The sequence below is a fragment of the Chiroxiphia lanceolata genome, chromosome Z (genome assembly GCF_009829145.1).
Source record: "Chiroxiphia lanceolata isolate bChiLan1 chromosome Z, bChiLan1.pri, whole genome shotgun sequence".
Taxonomy (NCBI): Eukaryota; Metazoa; Chordata; class Aves; order Passeriformes; family Pipridae; genus Chiroxiphia; species Chiroxiphia lanceolata.
The window spans coordinates 30,495,157-30,518,565 of NC_045671.1; the positions used below are offsets into that span (position 1 = coordinate 30,495,157).

At 36.9% G+C, this 23,409-nt stretch overlaps 1 protein-coding gene across 6 annotated transcripts in view; it reads left to right on the plus strand.

Moving 5' to 3' along the window:
• Positions 1–23,409, plus strand: part of FYB1 (FYN binding protein 1) — a 46,055-nt gene that overhangs the window by 11,659 nt on the left and 10,987 nt on the right. For 5 of the 6 annotated variants that reach the window (XM_032674660.1, XM_032674659.1, XM_032674664.1 and 2 more), the window contains exons 3-9: positions 12,128–12,275; positions 13,929–13,978; positions 15,114–15,133; positions 16,003–16,049; positions 17,137–17,254; positions 19,310–19,466; positions 20,485–20,629. In XM_032674660.1, the coding sequence (XP_032530551.1) occupies positions 12,128–12,275; positions 13,929–13,978; positions 15,114–15,133; positions 16,003–16,049; positions 17,137–17,254; positions 19,310–19,466; positions 20,485–20,629 (685 nt within the window). The remainder of the gene's footprint in view (positions 1–12,127; positions 12,276–13,928; positions 13,979–15,113; positions 15,134–16,002; positions 16,050–17,136; positions 17,255–19,309; positions 19,467–20,484; positions 20,630–23,409) is intronic. The other variant, XM_032674663.1, reaches the window with a different exon arrangement.

Consider the following 23,409-nt stretch of genomic DNA (forward strand, 5'->3'; position numbering starts at 1 on the left):
CTCTTCTGTTCAGAAATAACATGGCACTTCTGCATCAGACAACCCCTTAAAACTTTAACTTATGCTTGTGTACAATTTATGTTTCCGTACAGGACAGAAATTAAAATTATATTTTCTATTCTCCAGCGATAAAAAGTAGGATGAATGCTTTCTGTATTGGGTTTATTTGTTTTTCAAAACTGCTTAGATACAGCTTTAACTTGTGTCAGGGAACATATTCTCAACAGACATTTAAGTCCTGATTTCCTATAAATGAGATGTTGATGTCCTGTTCTTGACAGTAACTTCATGGCCACAGCTTGAGGGCCACCAAAATATTATATATATAATATTGCATATATTAAATCATAATCTGTAGTAACCACACTTTTTTTTCCTTTTTGCCTTTCACAATGACTAATCACAGCAAGAGTCTAGAATTTGATGTATTTTAAAGTTTGTGACCCTGGAATTTGATGCATTTTAAATTTTGTTTATAAAGTTGAACACTATGCAAAATGACAGAATTAAATGTTCTTACATGGAGCTGCAATGATTTTATACCCAGATCTGAATTTGGACTCCAAAAGCATCTCCCAGACTTAGCATTTTCTGTTAGGTTTGGATGACTTCAGTAGTGTGGCAGCTGTAGTACCTGTGGCTCTGTCTCATTATTTTTTTGAAGAACCGAGTCTCTGAACTGTATGATGGCCCTAATATTAAGGCTTGTCACTAGCTTTCTGTAACATTTGAGATGGTCTTGCATCTGACAAGAATGTCTGTAAATACATTTGAAATATCTGACAGGACACAAATCGATGTGAAAAAAAAAAAGAAATTGCTGTGACTCCATTTCTGCAAAGACTACTGCTTCAACAAACTCTTTTCACGGCATAAGAGAAGCTCAACAACAGTAGAAGCTGTTTCTGAGGTACTCAAAATATGCCTTTGAAAAGCTCACATAAAAATGTAGATTTCTGAAGTCAGACCCACATATCCACTGCAACCTCCTTGAAGGAAAGACCTATTTGCAGAGATTCCAAATGTCTTTGATTCTCCCCTAGATCACCTGTATTTCAAACTTTTGGGTTAGGGTTTTTCCTCAACAGCTTTTAGTCACTCTTTGACAATGCCAACTGACAAATTTCTAAGTTTTATAGTAGCTGAAGGAGGCTCTCTGTTTTTCTCTTCTAGCAACAGGTGTTCGCAACTATGAATGTGTAAGAAATACTGATTGCATTTTAAAATCAAAGTTTTAAATTATATGGTGGACAGGGAACGTCCCTCTCAGTGCATGAGAGAAATAAGGACTGAAATAAAAATTATTACTGTGTTACATTTTTATGAGATTTTCTTTTTTTTCTTTTTTTTTCTTTTTTTTTTTTTTTCCCCTTAATGCACTGCTGTCTGTGTTGAGCACAGGAAGCAAAGAATATATTCTATCCCTATATATATTTTTTTAGGTCACATAATTTTAGCCTGTTGTGTCCTGTGTCTAACTGTGTGCAGTTATACACATTTCACCTCTGTTAGTTTGCCTTAACCATTTCTTTAGATTTAATTCAACAGATCAAACTTTGATTCTTAAATTTTTGTTGTAGTTAGTGGGAAAGGGAGATGCCCGATGGTGTGATTTACAGCTCTAAAGTAGCTGACAGTGGATGCTCTGAGTAACTCCACGCTGTGCATGTGCAGTACATCAGGTACATTCATGTAATTTTGTAGATACATAGTTTGCCCTTGTACTTTCTGTATCTAAAACACAGTATGGCTTGTGCTTCAGCAGTTCTGAATACATATAAGGCTGGTTTTCCTGAGACAGAAGATATGAAAAAGCTCAGAGTTGACTTTCTCTACAGACAAAAAGCCTTCCTAAAAACACAGAGTCTGCATGCAACTATATATTGTGTTACCATTAATTCCACTCAGAAATTAGGAACATATCAGTAGCAAAAAAATGTACTTTCTTGTCAGCTGCCATATTCTGGTTTTTACCTGTTAGCCTATAGTTAAGGAAATCCAAGATCAGGCCAAGATCCTCAAATGGTGCAAATTTGTGTATCTCTTTAAAAGAAATATGCCAATATACAATGTCAATATAGAAAGGCAGAATTTTCAGCCAATTACACCAGCAAATATTCTGATTAAATAAAAACAGGAAGAGCTTTGCTAGCTAAAATTTTAAGAAGCCCTGACAAAGGTTGGAAACAAAAAATGACAATTTATGTTCTAAAAAATGCATTTTATGGTTTAAGTAATTAATAGAGGAATTATTTTATTTGTTTGCCTGTTCGCTCTTTATTCAGTTTTTTTCCTGATTTCCATTCAGTTATAGACACAAAGCATTTTTTTCAACTTCTTTTTAAAACTGAGGGTTAGAAATATTTATCCTGTGCATTTTAAATTAACACTATGAGCAGGGCTGTAAGAATAATACCAGAACTTTTGCTAGAAGTCGGGGCTCCAGTTGTCACTAACCAAGAGTTAGTGCAGCCATTAGATTGGATGAGTCACACTGGGAACTAAGGATGGAGCTGCCCCAGCATGGTGGCACGGGTTGTTTTCCAAACGTTACAAAATGCACACCCAACTAAGCAGAACAAAAGAATCAGACATGGTCTTCTCTATCTCACAGGCTCAGGACAAGACTGAAAGATTTAGAAGCCACATTAGTGAGAAGCTGTTCATAGAGACCCTGAACTTCAGCCTTCCCCCACAGAGCTGGCATGAAGACCCTGATGTTCTTTAATTATCTTTAATTAATGCAGCTCATTTCTTTGTGGCCAGAAGTCTACATAGAACAGTTCTGGTGGACAGCCCAGGGGACCTAGAGTGAATCCTGAACAAATTCCTTTTCAGATCAACAGTTATTCACTGTTGCTGTATTTCTTAGAACATAAGTAACAAAATCTACCTGCTTTGCAAGAGCAGTTAAACTGAAATGTATTCTTTTTTTCTTTTTAACTGTCATTTCAAGAATCAAAGTAATGTCAGGAAGACACCACCCCCACAGAACAAAGTCTTCCTGCTCATTACTGTGTCCTGATAAACAGCAACTTGCCATAGTTGCTTAATTTGGCACCATGATTCAGGTGCTGAATAAAAGAAGAATAAGCAAATGCAAATAGTTTTCCCATGCAACAAAGCTTTCTGAGATCTAACCTTCAGAGTTTTTCTCTGTATTAGGGCAAAGGTTAGGCTTTGTGTTGTCGTTTGAGAAGAGAAAAGCTTTGCACATGGTGGTTGTTACATTTGTGTTAAGGGTATGTGCCCGCGCTGCAGAAAACCTTGTACTGCCTGATTTAAAATAGGAGTTTGAATTCTGCTTTCTCAGAAGTATCAGTTCACCCCTTTTTCTTTGTTTGTTCTCCTTTCCCAGGAAAGCTGTTTTAATGGATTTTGTACATAAGTATTCACGGGGTATGAAGTAACATTACATGTTAGATGCTGAAGGACATACCTTTGACGCAGCAGTCTTAGTCACACATGGGAGAAGAATTTAAACCATCCACCACGTCTGCTTGAAAACTCAGGGTGTTGGCATTGTTGTGGATTAGAAATTTTCACCTAGTCCTGAATAAAACTTCTGTAGATAACAAATGTCTTGTTGAGGAAAGTTTGACTATTGATGTGTTACCATTTTTCAGTCAAGTCAGTCTTTAAGAAATTCCTGTCTGGGCCTGTGAACGCATGACAGGCTGGTAAATTCCTCTGTTATGTTCCATTACAGCAGTTTTCCCTGAGAGGAGATCATATTTACATCAGCTGAGAATCAATAATTCTGAACTACACATGTGCTCTCTAGTTCAGAAAATAATACCAACTGTATCTTTTATAATAAACATCTGAGATCTTAGGAAAAAGAAGAGAAGTAAAGTCATTTTGCTGGCAGCTTTCCATGTGAGGTCACAACCATACTGTTGCTTCCAGAGGAGAACCCCATCTGGGCTGACCTCAGTGGGATCATACATGTACAGGTGAAGTCAGTTGGAGGCTGAGAACCCCTTGTGCTCCACACATCCCTGAACAACTGGTGAACCATCAACACCTGGGCTTCAGCTAGGGAGAATATTTTGAGCTCTATGGTGACCAATGAAAGGATGCTCTGTACAGAATTTAGGAGGAAAAAAAAGAGATACGTAAGAAAATTCTCACTATTTATATTTTGGGTTATGTATGTGCAGTCCTTGTTGAGGTTCTGTTCCATGATGGATTGTGTACCCACACAGTGACATGACTCTTTCAGTTGTGTAAGACAATCAGAGAGAAAGGAGGAATTTGAGGTGCATTGTTAAAGTTAACACAACACTTTTGGCAAAGTAATTAACAATAAAGCCCCACTCCCAAGGACAGTAAATGTCTTAACTGTCTTTGCAAAGCTGCTTAGAACAAGTCTGTTGCTGTTCTTACTTGATGGCAAGATGATACAGCAGCTTCCAAAGTTATAAATAACTGAGGATTTTTATTTTTTTTTAATCACATGTTGTCATGGCTATTTACTGCAGAATTTGGATTTAAATCTTAGAAGATTTTTCTTTTCATACCTCAGTGCCACACTGAATAAAGTTATGCAACAACTCAGTATTAAGGTGTAAGGGGATAAAAGAGAATTGTAACTCGAGCAAACCTTCTGCTTCTAAGATAGATGAAACTAAAAATAGGTGATGATATCTGATGACACTGTTCAGGGTGGGGTGGCAGTCACTGTGTGTAACGATGTGATGCCAGTGATTGCACAGATGAACTGCAACATGCCATAAAACCCTGTACGGCTCAAGAAAGTGTCAAAATTTTGATCAGAATAGCATGATAATTATGTGTCCAGATTTTGTTATATATAGATAAAATGTTGAATTTTAAGCAATATCAAAAATGTACTGGGGTTAGACTATTCATGAGAATTTGAAGATCTGCAAGGCTTTTTACCTATTGTATTATTATATTTCATGATGTTGATGTCTACTTGTATTGGTCCCCCATATATTTAACTAAAAACTATACAAGTGATGATCACATAGATCTGCCAAGAACTTAACTTTCCTGGATCTGCTTGAAAACAATGACAAAATCTGGAGAAGCATTTGTATGTAGTTTTTAGCAATTCAGCATTCCTCTAAGGACATTCCTTTTTCTCCTTCTCTGAGAGAACCCAAACCATTCCTGTTTCAGCAGCATTATACTGAGAAACAGTACACCTCTGAGAAATAGCAGAGTCAATCTTTGAAGTTCCTAGAACTGATGAATGATGCTCAACTGGAATATAGTTGAAGTTGTGCGTTTATCATGAAAATCAGACTGCAGCATATGAAATCCCACACAATGTACATGGTTTAGTACAAATGCAATGACATCACCTGTGTGGGCCCAACTCCAAAGGAGTCATCTTGCTCATGAGATTGGTATAAGGTCAGTGTCATTCCTTCCTCATTTCAGTATTGTTTCTTTGGCCATCTGTCAATAATTCAACCTGTAAGTTCCACAAGACCTGTTGAATTAAATTTCTCTCAGTCTTTTAGCTCACATCTCATTCTCCAGGTATAATTACGTGCACCATAACTACAGAATATGCATGTAAGACCAAATTTTTCAGTGAGCAAGACAGAAAATTTTTCAGAATTTTTAAAATGTTCCACAAGAACATTAAAGCTATGGAGGAAACACTGACACTAAAGTTTTTGAAGCATTACATTTAATTGGTCAAGGGTTTATCATCTAACTGTGCTAAAATATGTGGACAAAATTGTAAATTCAACTGCTAGTATGGCTTACAGAACTGAAAAAAATAAATCACTGCAATGTAAAAATTAATTCAGCCATCCTGATAGAAATATACATGAGACAGTTATTTATCTGCCCAAGGAAACAGATAAACTTAATACACATTATAGATGACATGGATCTTGAAGGAAACCAACACTGAGTGTTTCTTTGCAGGTGATTTTCTGAGGGCAACTTGCTGTTTTTGTGCATTAGGAAGGAAAAGTACACAAAAACCACTGCAAATTGATATTTAAATTCATTTTCCTTGATTATTTCCTTTAATGTACTGAAATTTGTCTTTGAGCTGAAAGTCCTAACTGTTCAAATAATATTTCCTTAGCAGCTCATAGATGTAAAACCTATGCAGTAAGCATAATGTTTGAATTTGAAAAATAGGTATTATACTGGAGCAAGCACGTTTATCTTTTTATTTTCTAGACCTATTTTGGTCCACAGAAAGAAGCGCTTTTAATGAATCTTCATCATTTGGTTGCATTACATGGGTGCAAAAGTTAATCAGTTGACTAGTTAAGATAGTCATCTAAATAATTCATTATAGAAAATACATAAACAAATAAAAATAATAGTTCATGATACTTTATACATAGAAAACTTTCTGTCATTCCTGAAAGCTTTAATTATTAAATGTTAAAATAATTATTCACTGTTAATAGAGCTAAACAAAATACCAAGCATTTCATAGCAAAGCTGCTAGGAAGACTTTGAAATAGTATCCTAAAAGGTTCATTTTAATAATGAACATTCCTGAAGTCATTAGTTTCCACTTGAAACTGAACCCTCCCAAAATGTGTCCATTTGGAACAATGATGTTCCTTGTTTGCAGATGCTGAAGAGAAAACCTGCAAACCTCTACTATCTGAATGCAAGACTTTGTTGCCTTGGATTTTTTATGAAAATGATGTTTTATATACCATGTATGATGTAATTATTTTTCAGATTGAAAAATTGGTTTATGAAATTATCACTTTGTTAGTTTGGGAAATAAACAGTCACATTTCAAGTAAAATTCTATCTTTTCATCATTCTACACATTTTTTTTGCCCTCTCTTTCAAATATAAATGAGTTATGAAATATTTTAAATTACTACTATCTTACATGTCATCTGTTCCAATTGCTTTTTTCTTGCATATGAAATGATACCATGCAATGTAAAATTAACTGGCTCAGGTTAATACTTCTTATTAAAAGCAGAAATAATCATTAAAGCTTTTTATCAGACAATGAAAAGTTTCAACTGTAGTTCAATTGAGAATTAATTTTTCGTGTTCCCCTTTACATAAGGATAGGCTTCTGTGTAGGATTACACATCTGTAATTTGAAATCACTTATGCCAGTTGGCACTGCCCAGATGAAGCTTTACGAATATCTAACCTCATATTTAGACACAATAAGGCTCAGCACTGCAAACTTTACATACTGAAGTACTTTGGATGAAACCTGTGGTCTTTCCTTCAGGAGTAAGACTATTACTTATGCTTAGTATTTTTCAGCTGTCAACTTTAAATGTAGATTTAAACTCTTGCTTTTATTTTCCTTCATCTGTTTGTTTCTACATACATAGAATGGGAAAAATCATCTACCAGGTATCATGTCTCAGACTTAATATGTCAACTCTACGACATTTTGAGAATATAAGGCATTGAATAGGTGTTAACACCCATAAGTAGTCTTTTCATCTGTTCTGGAAACAAGATTTTCCAATTGAGATCAATAAGAAGTTCTGCTTAAAAGAGGACAAATTCTCCATCTGCTTTGATCATGTTTCTCATGATGTATGAGCAACCATCAGGAAAGTGATCTTAAAAAGGATGGAGAATTAGGTCTCCATTTTCCCCTTTTCCCTTCATGCACCTTTTTTTTTTTGGAGGTGATTTCTTTTGTGCAAAGATGAAAAAGGGAGATTTATCATCTAACTGGAAGGAGAATCAGGAGAAATGAGGAGAAGAAAAGAAAAAGAAAAAGAAAAAGAAAAAGAAAAGAAAAGAAAAGAAAAGAAAAGAAAAGAAAAGAAAAGAAAAGAAAAGAAAAGAAAAGAAAAGAAAAGAAAAGAAAAGAAAAGAAAAGAAAAGAAAAGAAAAGAAAAGAAAAGAAAAGAAAAGAAAAGAAAAGAAAAGAAAAGAAAAGAAAAGAAAAGAAAAGAAAAGAAAAGAAAAGAGTCTGGACTCAAGGAGAGCAATGATCACAAACTTTCTATGGTCTTTGTTTTGCATGAGCAGTGTCGCAAATGAACTTTGGGTCTCTGTTGTCACAGTATGTCTGTCAACAGTATGATCAAAAGCACTGAGCTTCAGCAGTGTTTTACGTTTACCTGCTCACTTTGAGCAGCTCCCAAGCAACATAACTGTGAAACCTGAAACCATGGCTTGTATCTAAACGAAAATGCAGTTAGGGAAGCAGAGCAGAGCACAGCTCTCTGCACATTACGAATTAGGTAGGAAGTGGGTGATCAGCTGCTGCAGATGTTGTTGTAAGTTCTTAGCAAACCTTCTGTAAAACCCAGAAAACTTCCCAGATCTTGAATGTAGAAGTGGTGAAATGTTTTGCAGCAAGACTGAAAAACATGTTGTGTTTGCAGTGTAGCTCAAAAGTGTTTTGCATTACTGAACTGTGCTTCTTTCAAAATGCAAGATTTTTTACTGTGTAGCTGCTTCAAAAATCCTTAAGTTCTTTTTTATGAAAAATATAAAAATTCATTAAGAATTTTAAAATTCCGGGCATTTTTTTCCTGCAGAATTTTTGGAGTCTCCCTGTTGTACCTGATCATTGTGAGATTTTCTTTAAGTTACTAAAAGAAGGAGTCAGCACCGCATCAGGAGCTCACTGCGTCAGGGGTCAAAGGGAATAAGCTTTCACCAAAGGCCATACTCTAGGCCAAAGGAAAAGTGGGGTAGTCTTCTTTTTAGGATGTGAAGTCAAGAAACAGTTTTCCACTTGCATGTGCAAGAGACTGTCTTGTTTCTTACATATGTCTATGCATTTAAGGTGAAGCAGGTGCGATCAGAGTGAACTCGAAATGGAAGGTAGAGCAATATGCGTTGCTGTTTGGTTTTAGTTTTGTTTAGAAATTTCTAATTCAGTTTTGAACCAGAAATTTCTGGGTTGAGGAAATTAATAGCTTAGATGCTACAGCCTGATACTTTAAACATCATTAAGAGTTCATTCTTTGCTATTAAGTCTGGACTGCTTAGAGGCTGGAGGCCAGGCTAATGCATTAGGAAGAGAATGTGTTGCTGATAAAATCAATACAGCTATTCTGAGCTAACTGGGATTTCTAAGGCACTGTTGGCTTTGAGAGCAGGTACACATTGTTGCTGCAATTCAGCCAAGTGTGAGAAAAATACAAATAGCTGAATCCAGATCACCCTCTGCTAGGATGGGATATTTTCCTGATTCAAGGGAGATATCAAAATTAATATTTGGCACTGTTATCAGGTAAAACTTTTCTGCCAAATAACCACATTCCATTGCAATACAAATTTGATTGATCAGCAGAGATTGTATCATCAGTGAATGGATGTTGAACTGCAGGTGTGAGCGCTAAAAAATGTGGCTTTTTTTTGTTCTACTCTTTCTGTTCTGGTCAGGTTGATAATTGGTTATTCATCTTCATCTGCATCTCTTTATTCAGTGCAGTACAGCATGTGAAAAGTTCAGTCCTAAGAAGAGGGGAGAGGCTATTTGGAAACTGAGGTGTTAGTGGTCAAAGCTACCATACAGTGATCATCCCTAGCACTGTTTCCTGTGATGAGAATGCTTTAGGTGCATGTGAAGCCAGAATGTAGTTTCAGTTTGAATTCTTGATCTAACTGTCTGCAGCTGACTGCAGTTCCACTACCTGCACAGAGCCTTTCCAGGTTTTCAGAGTTCCAAGTGTCCCAGACACAAAAAAAACAAACCAAACCAAAAAACAAACAAAAAAACCCACCCCAAACTGGAATCAAAATTAAATGTTCCACTAAAATAGGAAAAAACACACTACTGAAATTTTATGATAGCTTTGGCTTATCAGGCCTGATTATAACAGCTTTTTTATACTGCTTGCCACTTTCCTACCTAACTCATCCCGCTATTTCCAGTACTTGAAGTAAAGCATTTTACACCTACATCAGTCTCAGTCATAAGTGCAGCTAATTACAACTTTAAAGGCAGAGAAGAGTCCATTCTAATAGTTAGACAATAAAGAGCATTATTTCCATTATTATGATGATCATTCAGTTACTGTTAGATTACAATGTGCATAAAAAGGACAGATCACTCAGTCCCTATACTTAAAAATAAGCACTAAATCTAAAATGCCTGTGGTGTCCTTTCCTGGCTCAGTTTCCTATTGCCTGGATTTGGCTTCCAAGGCATATCAGATCAGAGAAGTGTTATGCACTGAGACTTGGGCAGAATTTTTACCTTAGTCCTACAAACTAATCACAATGAAGTAACACAATATGATTACATAATGCTTTTATGCATATTGTGCATACACACAACACTCCATAAGGGCAACAGAAATCTAACCACAGAAAAACTATATAGGATACCCTGTTAAAACACAAAAATAAATTTGAGAGTATCATTAATACCAATTTACATGGCTTTTTGTAAAAAAAAAAAAAGAAAAAAAAAAAAAAACAAAGTAAAAAAACCCCTTCTTTCTGGTTGCTTTCTTTACCTAGAATCTAGAACTCAGCTGCAGATATATGTTTAAATAGTCAGTGCTATTCATCTTTATAAGGGGTTTCAGAACAATAAGAGATCATAGCTGATGAAACCTGTGGATGAATAAAGCCTGTGAAGAGTTAAATGCTACCACATCATCCTATGAGACCCAGATACAAGATCACAATCATGTGTAACCTTGGCCCATTTAAGCAAAGTTTGCCTTTATTCAGTGTTGAATAAAGAAATGTGTTCCTTAACAAAAACATGAAAGAATCCACCTGTTTAATCAGCAGTGTTGGGGCTATTAGTACTTTGTTGTTTAAATAATGGATGAATTTACAGGTTTCAAATTCACTCTTGTTGATATGTATGTTGGCAGGTTGGTCTATCCAGCCATGAAGCAAAATTTCTCCATATATTTTTGAGTTCTTTGGTAATAAGTAGGCAAACTGTCAAGGCTTGATAATTTCACTTTGATTTCCACATGAGACATGAGAAGTCCTTCTGAAAGTTACCAATTCCCTTTTTCCTGTCTATCCCAAAGACAGAATTTCAGACATCTCAGCAGCTAAAAAAAGATCTTCCAGTAGTTTTTATAACTTTATGTCTTGATATTAAACATTACTAAGTATTTGTTGTTGTTCTGTGTTTAAGGCAATTTTTTCCAATGGTGTGAACATTTTCTTTCTTGACAAGATTTTAATTTCCACTATACAGATGTGAACTTAAAGAAAATCTCCAGAAGAGAAGGGGGTTTCTTTTCACTTGTAGTTGGTGTTAATTTAACTCAACTCTGAATTTCCTTTTTCTTGCTGTTCTCTTCTTCCTTGGATTTTGTTGAGCTTCTCCCCATGTGGCTGGGGGCAATTCTTTTTGGGTAGCTTTTAATCCACTAGTGATGATTCAGAAAAAATTCTAGGTTTAATATCATGACATCCAAACAGTGATTGAATTTGATTGTGTTGAATAAATTCTCTCAACATGAACTCTCAAAGCAATGGTTACTATGGTTTATTTGTGACTTGTACATGGAGCATGAACTCAGTGCAGCACATATGAACACCAGCTCACTCATGAAATTATGGCTTCTCTGCCTGGTGCACAGCATCATCATTTTTTTGAGACTACACCTGTCTGTTGAGGGGGTAACTTCTGTGCAGATTCTTAAACTGCCACTTTTCTAGTGGAGGCTTGCTAGAAAATTATGTCCAGCCTTGTAAAACTTTCATTAAATACATATTTGAAGATGTTCAGGGACCTGTATATCTTTTAATAAATGCCAAAATATCTTTTTATCTCTCATCCTTTCCCTTAAAACTCTGTCTCTGAGCAAGAAAAAGTCATCAAGACTGCACGAGTACTCACATGAAATTCTGCATCTGGTTTTTCCAAGCAAACTGTAGAATTATATTATAATTTAGTTTCAAAGCACAGGTACTTATATATACTGGATGGCCTGTGAAGTTTTTGCATCTTGTTCATGTCTTGGCAAAGACATTTTCAAGACCTTGTGCAGGCAGTACATTCTTCTATGTAGAGCCTCTTCCTCTCTACTCTGGTAAGATAATGCAATAAAGATTTATAAGAAGGAGGTTCAACAAAATATATTTGCTCTGGCATGTGTCCAGTACTGATATTTTACCCAATACTTCATGTAAAACAGCAAGGTTCTGTCCTCAGCTTGATACATCAGTCTGTTCTTCTTTATTTCAGCAGCTAAAGGTTTGAAACTGACAGCACCTTCCTCAGCAGCATCTGCCCCACAGTTTCCACCTCCTCCACCAAACTCTTACCCAGCCCTGCAGGTTAAGGCAGCTCCCAGTCTGCCTCCCAGAAACATCAAGCCCAGCTCTGAAACAAGGTAAGTGAACATAAACCTCAAGGTCTTTATTATTTCACCTTTTTCTAACTGTTACTTTGCTCATGTAGCTGCAGATGAATACTACAGGAGTCCCAGGTTTCTGGGGGAGTGAAGTCTTACTACTTTCCTTGTCTTGCCCTGGCCTTGTCCTGTCTGGAATTAGTTTTTATCAGTTTGAACCCTTCATCTATTCAGTTGTTTCCCTGAATTACCTTAGCTATAACAACACTTTTTTTGCCCTGTTGGGGGGTGGGGGCGGTGGGGAGAAGGGAATAGACTGAGTTTTTATTTCAAACCTGTTGAAAGACTTCATACATGGGTAGAAAACCAGTTGCAATAAATAACTGAAGGTTTACCCTGCATTTTTCTCAGGTAAGAGAGCAAGGAGAGTCATGTCTATGAGTCAATAGCCCAGGAAGTAGCTTCGCAAATCAGAGGAACTGAGCTCAGCCCTGGTTGTGAAACTGCACCACAGACACATCATGGCCTTATGTGATAACTCTGAGAAGCCTCTGTCAATACAGGGCTTCCTTCTTAATCCTTCTTTGAAGACTTGCATACAAAAGTGAAACCTCTGGTGAAAAAGAGTTATAAGTACTTTGATCCTGTGTCAAAACTGACTGGAATCAAGCTGAGCCTGAATAAGGAGATGCTCTCTGGCCAGCAGTTACTGCAAAGGGCAGCAAACAACAGGCAGGGAGAGTTGGAGAGGCATGTGCCAACACAGGACTGTGTGACAGTGTGGCCAGAGTGACAGCATCACTCCAGCCTCAAGGCCACAGCACCTGCAACAGCCATCCTGGGTATCCTCATCTTCACCTTCAGTGACCTGCGAAATTTACCTCCAGATGGCCCTTCTGGTCTTCTGCTCCTGTGTGCCCTCTGGGGTCTCCCCTCCACTGAAAACTTGTGCCTGGGTGCTTACACCTGTGCTTTCACCTGTCTCTGTGCTTTTGCTATGAGGCCAATTTTTAGAACATCCCATTCTGCTTCAAAGTCCATTCTTTGATTACCCTTCTTGGATGATCACTATCAGCCCCAATTCTCTTTCAGCTGTTATAAGACATATTAAAGTTAAAAGCCCCTGATATTACTAGTTATATTCTCAATTTCTTGCTTCTGTCAGCTGGACAGCACTTTTAAATCTAACATCAGAGACCTTTTACCTGGCCTAACCTTACACTACTGCTTCTCTTGTCCCTTGTTTAGACTTTAAGCCCTACAAGTCAAGGAGTAGTCTCAGAACTATATTTAACATTGAGCAAAAGTCTGGCATTGTGCTTGTGTATTGTGTAAGAAGCCTGCACATGCAAGGATAGTTTAAAAGCCCAACATATTTTTTCATTCAGTCAGCCCATCTGCTGACTGTATTTTTCATACCATACTCATCTTCGTGGTATCTGAGTGCCTTTGGCTTATTTTGACCTTTTATTCTCAAGATTGAGGTGTTTCCATCTGAAACACCGAGCCACAATCAGGAAGAATAATTTAAAGAATCTTGTTTCTACTAAGTAGGATATAGAGCTCAATAACTGTCCAGCCATTGTATAAAATAGATGGAAAAAGGAGCAGGACAATGGTGGATGAAAATATAAATATAGAATATAAAACCGCCTTCAGAGGTTTCACATGTCCACTTTTTCATACTTACAGAAATCCAGAAAATGAAGAAAATTATGATGATGTGGAATTTGTTTCACAGGGTAAGATGCATACATTTTAATCAGTGGCAACTATGAGAAGCTGCAAGAAAGTTGTATTTATAAGACAAGCAAAAGAATATTGTTTTCTATGTGTGATTTGTGTAACTAATTATACTGGTTCTGTAGTTTCATGAGTGAAGATAGTTGTCTCACAACACTGACTGTTCTACTGTTCTATGATTAATATGACAGACTTTCAGGAACTGCTTTAAATAACTTCCTTCTTACCTCCCTCCCTCCCTCCTTTCTTTTTTTTTTTTCATTAGAAATATGCCAGGACTGTAAATTACCAGATTTTTTAAATCTGAACCAAAATGAATGCTGTTCTTTCAGAGCTGAAGTTGTGTGGTCTGGTGAAGGAGGCACTGGTTTATACTTGCTAAAAAAAAGTAAAAAATTGTTGACTGTGCTTTTAATGTTGCTTTGTGGTCTGCCTCAATTAGAGGCAGTGAGCCACTATGTTGTACCAGGAGCAGCAGAGAAGCAGATTGTGACATAAAGAATTTCAACCTGCCTTCTGATTTCTCTTTGGGGGGACTCAGTCTGTGCCAGGCACAGGGTGCATCATTTAGTGTGCTGGCCATCCCTGACAGACAGCAATGCAGACTGTGGAGCTGAAACCGAGCTTGTCTAACCTAACTCCCTGCAGACTAAGGAGGAAGCAGGAAAGTCACAGAGCTTCTTCTCCTGCAGCCCAGGGCAGACACTGCCTTATCCAAAGGGCCTTTGGCCTCCTTATTCAGCTGTGGGGCTGATGCAAAAAAGTTCTTTGAGATCTGTTTGGATTTCTTAGGTTTTTAACCATGACTTTCTCATATAAATATGCATTTTTGTAAACAAATAGCATAGGTAAATTTTTCAATGTCATTAAAGAATCTTTAAAACAAATTTTCCACTTTTAAAATACAGAGTTAAATATGCTGTTTGTAGATATTTTTATTTTAGAGTGTACTATAAAACCAATTTGGAAGAATTCTGATTTTTGCATTCATAACCTCATTAAAAATCTGGAGTCTGCACACACTTCTGATTAATATCACTTGTATTATTAGAGGCTTAAAACAGTTAATGCTACAATTAATTGTTTTGTGTACAAGAAAAAATAAATACCCTGGTTTTATTTTTTCTCCTATAGGTCATGGAAGTACACAGGGGGTAAGTGCTATCCTCCAAGATAAACCTATCGTTTTTAGCAAAAAACTTCCAAATTTATTAAAACCTCTTAAATAAATTAGAAAATTAATTGCAGAAATGATCCAGTATATTGACAGTAAGTTGTAGAAGCACTTACTTATTGTGAAGGACAGAAATAAATTCAGGTAAGCAGAATAAACCAGAACTAGTTTTCAAAGCTGGCTAGACACCAAAAATTGATTAAAAAAAAAAAAAAGAGGCAAAAGTACACCTTCTAATACCACTGACATTTCATTTCGCTACAATTTTCCAGAAACAAGGATCCTGCTGCATTCTAGTAATAGAATATTTCAGTTAATATTTCAGTTAAGCACAGTTTTATATTGGTATGCTTAAGTACCTGGTTATAGGAAGACTAAAACTGTCTCTTGGACCCTAATCTTAGCCTCATTTAGATCATTAACATTCCAGTTTAAATAGTGCAAACTCTGACACCTTCATCATAGCAGCGCAACCAACAGCATGGATGCAGATTTTCCAGGACTAACGTTGCAATTAAAATGTCCCCTTTGGATTAAGTAGTGTGCTAGTGTGATTCTAACAGTCCAGGACTTCATAGATGTGATATTGTAAAAACAAAGGTGGGGAAAAAAGAATAGTGGGATTGTATAATGTAGTAACTTGTTTTGGGAAGATTAAAGGAATTTATGTTTGCATTTTGCTATAAATGTATTTTATATAGTTTATATGAAGCTTACCTAGCAGGCTCAGTTTCTTCATGTCTTTCCATTTGTACTTAGACCATTTAAAATTGATTCTTTTTGTTTGGTTGGTTGGTCGGTTTGGTTTTTGTTGGTTTTTTGATTGTTTGTTTGTTTTTGGTTTTGTAGGGCCAAAAAAGTGATGTAGAGATGTATGAAGATATAAATGACATCAGGTAGCAATTTTAAACTCTATAACCTATTGTATCTTTATTACTATCTTTGTTAACAAAGATATTTCATCTGGCACAAAAGTGTCATTCCACTGCAGTCCCTGCCAGGGATTATTGTGTTCATTCATTTCACCTAAAGAAACTCCAGTTGTTCTAAGGTTCTTTTCAGGTTAGATCTGCCATGCCTCATGCTGGAAAAACTCCTGTAACGAACTGATGTTGTTACTGTGATTGAGGTAACAGAAGTCTGATTTCTGATCTGAGGAACATGTCTGAACCACTTGTTGGAATTCCAGTCTAGTTCTCTAGAAAATAAGCTCAGCCCAAGGTACTATGGTACCAGACAGATTTTTGTTGTGGTTGTTTTTCTTGCTTTTCAGATAAATGTTATTAGAACTCCTGTGGGAGGCTGGATTGACAATTTTCATTGCCTGAGTACACTAGCCAGAATACAAGCTCTCTTATTCTTCTTCCATTTAGACCTTTACTTTGAGGACTCTTTTGCCCTGGTGATATCTAAATGTATGGAATTTACTGTATTGTGATAGCCAATTCCCTTCAAATAAGTAATAGATGTAGAATACTTCAGATTTAGAAGGACTTTGACGAATTTATTGGTGAATTCCCTTTGCAAATAAGTGATTTTAATACATGTTTTACAACCCAAACAAATGATCTTCATTCAGTTTTTTGGGTTTTTTTGGGGGGTTTTTTGGGGGGGTTTTCTTAGTATAATTTGAGCATATCAGCTTACCAAAACTATCCTAAAAAAGGAATGAAACTGCTACCAGTTTCCAAGCTTATTCAACACAATTAGGTCAGGGACATTTGGATACACACATGTAGAGCTGGTATTTTGCCTCCAGGTAACCTTTCCTGGTGTGCTGTCCCCTTAAGGACAGCCACTTTATATACGTAGTAAAGGATTTCTTACTCTATTTGTTGCTGGTTCACTAGAGTTTAGAATCCATAGCTTTGATTTCACTTGGAGAAGTCTTTTTTTATCACATGTAATTTTTTATCAACCTTGAGTAAGGAAGCTCTAGGGAAGATTTGCTTCACACATTCATTCCTGGCAATGCACTTTCAGATCATCAAGGGAAAAAGAGAAGAAGCAGAACAAAGAAGATAAGAGAAGAATGGAACAAGAGAAAAGAGAACAAAAGGAAAAAGAAAAGAAAGAACTGGAATTAAGGAAGAAGTTCAAAGTAAGCTTTTTGTTTTGTAATCTGGCCAAAAACATGTAAGAAGGATTATTTAGCATTATCAAGTTCAAAATACACTTCTCATCTAGTTACAAAACTATTTGTTATGGTAGGTAGTTCAAATACCCGAATAAATTCTGAATAAAGTTTTAAACTACCCTTTTATGTTGGGCATATACTTGACTTCAAGCTCTGCACTGATGACAAGGACTTTGTTCAGTGCCTTTACAGTTTTCTTTAAATTACCTTCACAGCTTCTTTCCATGTTAAAAAAAAATAAAAATTTTGTTTTCACTTTTCTGTTTCTAGTGATTTGCATCATTAGAATAGCAACAAAAGTCTTTAATAAAAGCGGGAATTGTATCCCGTATACTTAGTGTTACTTGCTTTGCTGTAGTCAGATACAAAAGCATCTAGCCCTTGAGAGATTTCAAAATTGCAACATATTGCCCTTGCACTTGGCATAAAGGTATCTAAAAGGATTTACAGCTTAAGAGGGGAGGAAATTAATAGGGCATGTGTAGGGGAGCTAAAGTCTGTGTCTCAGGCTAAATCATGAGGCAGTTCTTTCTGTTACTAAATAATATTTATATATATGGTGGTCAGCATGCTCCCACAGTTTGCAAATCAGCCAGTCAGTTTCTCTAAACTAATATCTGTTCACAATGCTCCACTGTGCTTTTTTCAGTGTCACTGTACATAGTGGGCAGCTTTGTTTTATTTCCTTTTATGTTCAGTACACAGTAAAGCCATGGTGATTGTCTCACATTGAGGCCTTGGTCAGCTGTGGAGAGACTGGCATGAGTTGATAAGCAAATATTAAAGAACCACTTAGTTAATAATAGTGGGTTAACCACTCCTGTGAAGTGTAGGTATTAGCACACAGAATGCTTTTAGCTTGCAGGCTGTTGTCCTACAGCCATTAAGGAATGTTATTATATTTAAAGGCAAACAAATATTTTTTAGTTGGTATTTTCTTTCACATTTATTCGCCACCTACACACCTATATTCCTGACCTATTCTCTAATTGGCAAGAGCGCTATGCCTCTGAAAGGTCATATATATCTTAAAGTCACAAATACTACAGTCCAAAATGGTTTCTCCATAATGTAAAGATCCCGCAAAGCAAATCCTAAACTCTAGTAAACAGTGTGATCATCTCTTGTGAATACTTGCAATATCATTTATAGAAAAGAATTGTAAACACAGAGGATTATGTGGCAGACTCTTTAATGTTAATGAATTTTACTCATGTGATTTGTATCAGCAATAGTGTGGCCAGCAGGACCACAGCAGTGATTGTCCATTTGTACTTGGTACTGGTGAGGCTGCACCTTGAATCCTGTGTCTGGTTTTGGGCCCCTTGCTACAAGAAAGACACTGATGTGCTGGAGAGAGTCCATAGAAAGGCAATGGAGCTGGTGCAGGGTCTGGAACACAAGTCCTATGAGGAACAGCTACAGAAGCTTGGGGTGCTCAGCCCAGAGAAAAGGAGGCTCAGGGGAGATCTTATAACTCCAAACAAATACCTGAAAGGAGGTTGTGAGGTGGAGATTGGTCTCTTCTCCCACATAACAAGGATTAGGACAAGAGGAAGTAGCCCCAAGTTGTGCTGGGGGATGTTTAGTTTGCATATTTCTTCTATTGAGCTCAGTGATCTCAGAGGTTTTTCCAACATAAAAGATTCTGTTTTGGTGAGTGGTTCTGCTGGAAATACATGGAGATGGGCACTGGAATTAAATATGTCTGTTTTGTAAACTCATGAAAGGCTCCATAGTTAGTTCATTGGTTTTAGTCTTTGCATTTTTGTGATTTTGCCAATCAGTTCAACTGGTCTACTTCCATGCTGTTCCCCTCTCTTTTAATCTCTGATTATTAATTTAAACTAGGTAGTTGTGGTGGCAGAAAGCCTTTCTGTTTATTTGCCTAAGACACTTTAAATGTCAATGAAACAAGCAATCATCATAACTGTTATTCTTTCTTTTATTCTGAATGTCTGAGAGAAAAAATCTCTATTTTCCACATCTGTGATTTATTTTGTTCCTTCTTTTTTTCAGTTAATGAGACCCATTGAAGTTCTTCATCTGGCACGAGCTTGTGTTGACTACAAAGGGGGGAAGAATGAACTGACTGTCAAAGAGGGGGATAAGATTGAAATCATTCGCCTCACAGACAACCCAGAAGGAAAGTGGCTGGGCAGGATAGGAGGATGCTGTGAGTTCTGTTTCTCCCTTGTGCTCCTGAATGTTTTCACTGTATGACAGCAAACAGGTGAGCATTACACCAAAGAGTAGCCTTACCAAGGCTGAGTCACTGGCCACCAAAGTAAGTAATTATCACAGCTTGCCCTCCTGTGCTCAGCTAGCATGAAAGGTTTAGTTCATACCATGAAGTTATTGCAAAACATGATGTAACATTTATAGGCACTAAAATAAGTCAGGTACAATATGCTGGGACCTTCATTGACACACTGAGAAGCAATTCCCTGTCAGCTTTCAAATACCATCAGAACTGGGCACCCTGCAAGTAACAAGGATCGCATTTTTTCCTGTCTTTCTCTTAATCATAACATTGGTGTTCCTAAAATAGAAATAGAGACTATAAGGACCAGTTCTAAGTCTTTATCTTTTTTCTACTCCTACGGAAAGTTTCTGACTGATTTTTAGTTTTTATTTTGTCTGAAATCCAAGATGTTTCTCTAATTGTATAAGTATCATCAGTGGATCTGTGAGTGTGATAAAGGGATTGATGATCTGGCTCCTGGGTTATAAAAGACTGATCCATTAAATCAATCAAAATTATTAAAAACACTTGCATGATTTTTAAGAGGACTGTCTAAAATTCCCCTCAGGAGATACAGAGTTCCTCATCTTAGGCCAGCTGTTCTGATGACCTAAAATATGCACAAGACTGCAGTGGTTCAAAGGTTAGCTGAGAAATGGAGTCTGCCTCATGATTCCAGGAGTCTGAACAGAAAATTCTGAGCTGGCAGCTGAGAAGCAAATAAGGTGAAGTTAACTTGGCACCACCTGAGGACGGTTTAGTGGGGAGACCGATCTGAGATTTGTATTTATGTTGACAGATGAAGAGTCAAGCTTAGGCTGCTTGGAATGAGACACTTTGAAATTTTTCAAAACTCATTAAAAAAAATTTAGTTCTGAACATTCTGTTAAACTCATCCCTTTACCATGACCTTTAAAACTGTCTCTGCCTAATGATTTTATTCATTTAGATGGATACATTAAAACAACCATGGTAGAGATTGATTATGACTCTTTAAAAAGAAAGCAACGAGCACCTACTGGAGCCGATGTGGAATTTTCAGAGAGTGACATGGAAGTGTATGATGATGTTGGAGAGCAGGAGAGCTTGATGAGGTATGTATAAGGAATACATGGAAAGAAAAAAATAATTCATCCCAGTCAGCCTAGACAGGGGAAGTTTTACAACAAAGCCAACTCTTGTCACAGAACAGTCATTTGTATAAGAAACATGTAAGTTGGTTAGAGGAGCATAAATGAATTCTAGAATCCATCATCTGTAAGCTCCCATATTCAGGAGGAATTTGTACTATTGGAAGAGGACCTACACAATTGCAGTCCAAAAGAGAACGAAATGCAAACCATACAGGATTACAAATCATATGCAGGAAGCGCAATTCTCTTCACTCCCTCTTTTCTCTCATTCTGTCTTTTGAAGTCGTGTAGTCCCTTTTCTAAAATGAAAAAATAAAAGACTCCAAAAGCAATTCACTGCAGGAGGGAACTCCTGATCACCCCCATTGCTTTCGTGAGCCTCAGTGGGAGTCTATATGTCTTCTTTTGAAGAGAAGGGACTTCTGGAGTCAAGCTTAGGATGGCCCTTCAGGAAAGAGTGTGGCTAACAAGTTCAATCCTGAAAACAAGGCCTCTCAAGTTCCATGAGATGGGTATGAGCTTTTTTTGACTTTTTTGACTTCACCAGAAGCTTCTTCTCTATGGAATGGTCTCACACGCATTTGCAATGCAGTGCTCCACTGCATATTCTCTACTTCAATGTGTCATCTTTTTCATGTCAAACAGATCTGCAGTCAAGATCTTCTTAGTACACTTCTCTAAGTGCCACCTCCAGCAGCAGATCAGATTTGCAGGCTGGGAAATATCCTAGTGACCTTGTGACAGAAGTCAAGGCTATCACATAACCTAGCACGACAGTGGTACCCTCCGTTACCAGACCTCACATAAAAGCCTGCTTCTGAAATGTGATGCAACAAAACAGTGCTCAATCTCCACTACGTGTCCAGATGTGCAGAAACACATAGCCTGGGACAAGGGATTTGCATACAGCTGCAAAGGATTTCCATATGTAGGACAACCATCTTGAAACAGCCATTACCCCTGCTTTCACTGCTTCCCATGAGGCTTCTTAACTTTGTAGGCCTGCCTGGAATAAAAGGACTGAAGCTGGCTGGCTGCTGAGTGCAGCTGATCCTCAGTTGATAGAACATTCCCATTGAGCTCCAGAAACAGTACTTGGAAAAGTCTGCCTTCAGGCTGGCATTCTTAAGCAACAAATCTGATACTTTGCCAACTTGCTCCATATCAGTTTTCCTCCCTGCACATTGGCCTCATGGCATCATGACCTAGCCAGGAGACTTGAGTTAGTTGTTCTACATTTTAGGTAATCTCAGCAATAGTTACTTCATTGCAAAAGTATCTTTGGCCAATCCTTCTCACTACGGCAAGAATCACAATTAACCCTCTCAAGGCAAGGTATTTAGAAAATCTGTTGAATGTAAAAGCAAACAGTAATACTGACACTGTTGTGTACTAAAATAATAGTGTATTCCAAGGAACTTGGAAGGATGAATGATTTGCTCAGATTCATTAAATCTTTTAAGCTGTATTTTGACATTTTTATCTTCTCTAGTGATTAATAGCATTCTGTTAAGTTCTTGAGCATGAATTATTGGAAGGTCCGACATACATCAACACGTTTTGAAACCACTGTAAGAATGCCATTCTAAAAAAAATCTCTTGACCAAACAGTATTAGCTCATTATCAGCAGTATTGCTAATATTCGAAAATTAATAAGTGATCACGGCTGTCGTATTTCAGGAGTTCTTGGCGCAAAAGTTTGACAAATAACTTGGTTCAATGTATGGTTTTAAGTAAGACTCTAACTTGGAAGTAATCTCAGCTACTGTGAACCATTCAGGGTTTTTTCAACTACTATTAGAACACTGGGCTAACACGGAAACTTTGAAATGTTAGAAACATGCAGTTAGAGGTTTAAATTGTACCCAATGAAAGCTGGTTGAGCAATAAATTCATTTGTTTAACATTTCATTTCAAGAAGATCTCTCATAAGGGATGAATCTAAAGGGTCTGGATGCACTCTCTAGTGTTCAGTTGGATTATATTTTTATTCCCATCAAGTTAGACTACATGACCCCCCGAGGTCACTTCCAACATAAATTATCATATGACCCAAAGGCATATTTTGTACTTTAGTTTAAAGATATGAGCAAGAATATAAAATATATTCTAAATATAGTAAATCATTATAGCTGTAGACATCAATTTGCATTTCGTTGAAAATGACACTTCATTGGAAATTGCTAACAATTGCTAAAAATTAGGACCCAATATTCTGCTTATATGAAAAAGTGCACCTTCACTGGCTTGAAATATCTGCACTGATTTGTGAAAATAAACAACTTGCTTCACAGCTTTACTTATAAATTACTAAGGATCGTACTGATAACCCTCTTATTCCCCTTTCAATTCCTTTGAGCGATGTATTAAAGCACTGTTTTATGATTTGTAACTAATTATTTCCTAGGAAAAAAGCAAAAAAAATGAAGCATTTTTTCTGCTTTACCGGAATCTACTAAGAGTTAATTTTTCTTCATCTAGCAGCTAGTTCATGTCTGAACTAGATTACACATTTTCTTTGGCATTAGTAAGAACACAAACTACTTATTTGACTGTAAGAAATTGATGTGAGTGTGGTGAAAGCAGACAGAAAGGAAGAGCTGGCACATTTAGTTATTCCCCACATAGAAAACACAAGCATGTGTCTGAGCTTCCAGTGCAGAACTTGTAATGTTCAGCTGACATGAACATGAGTGCTAAGGCCGAAAGTTTTAGAATTCATAAATGAAAAAGGGATGGG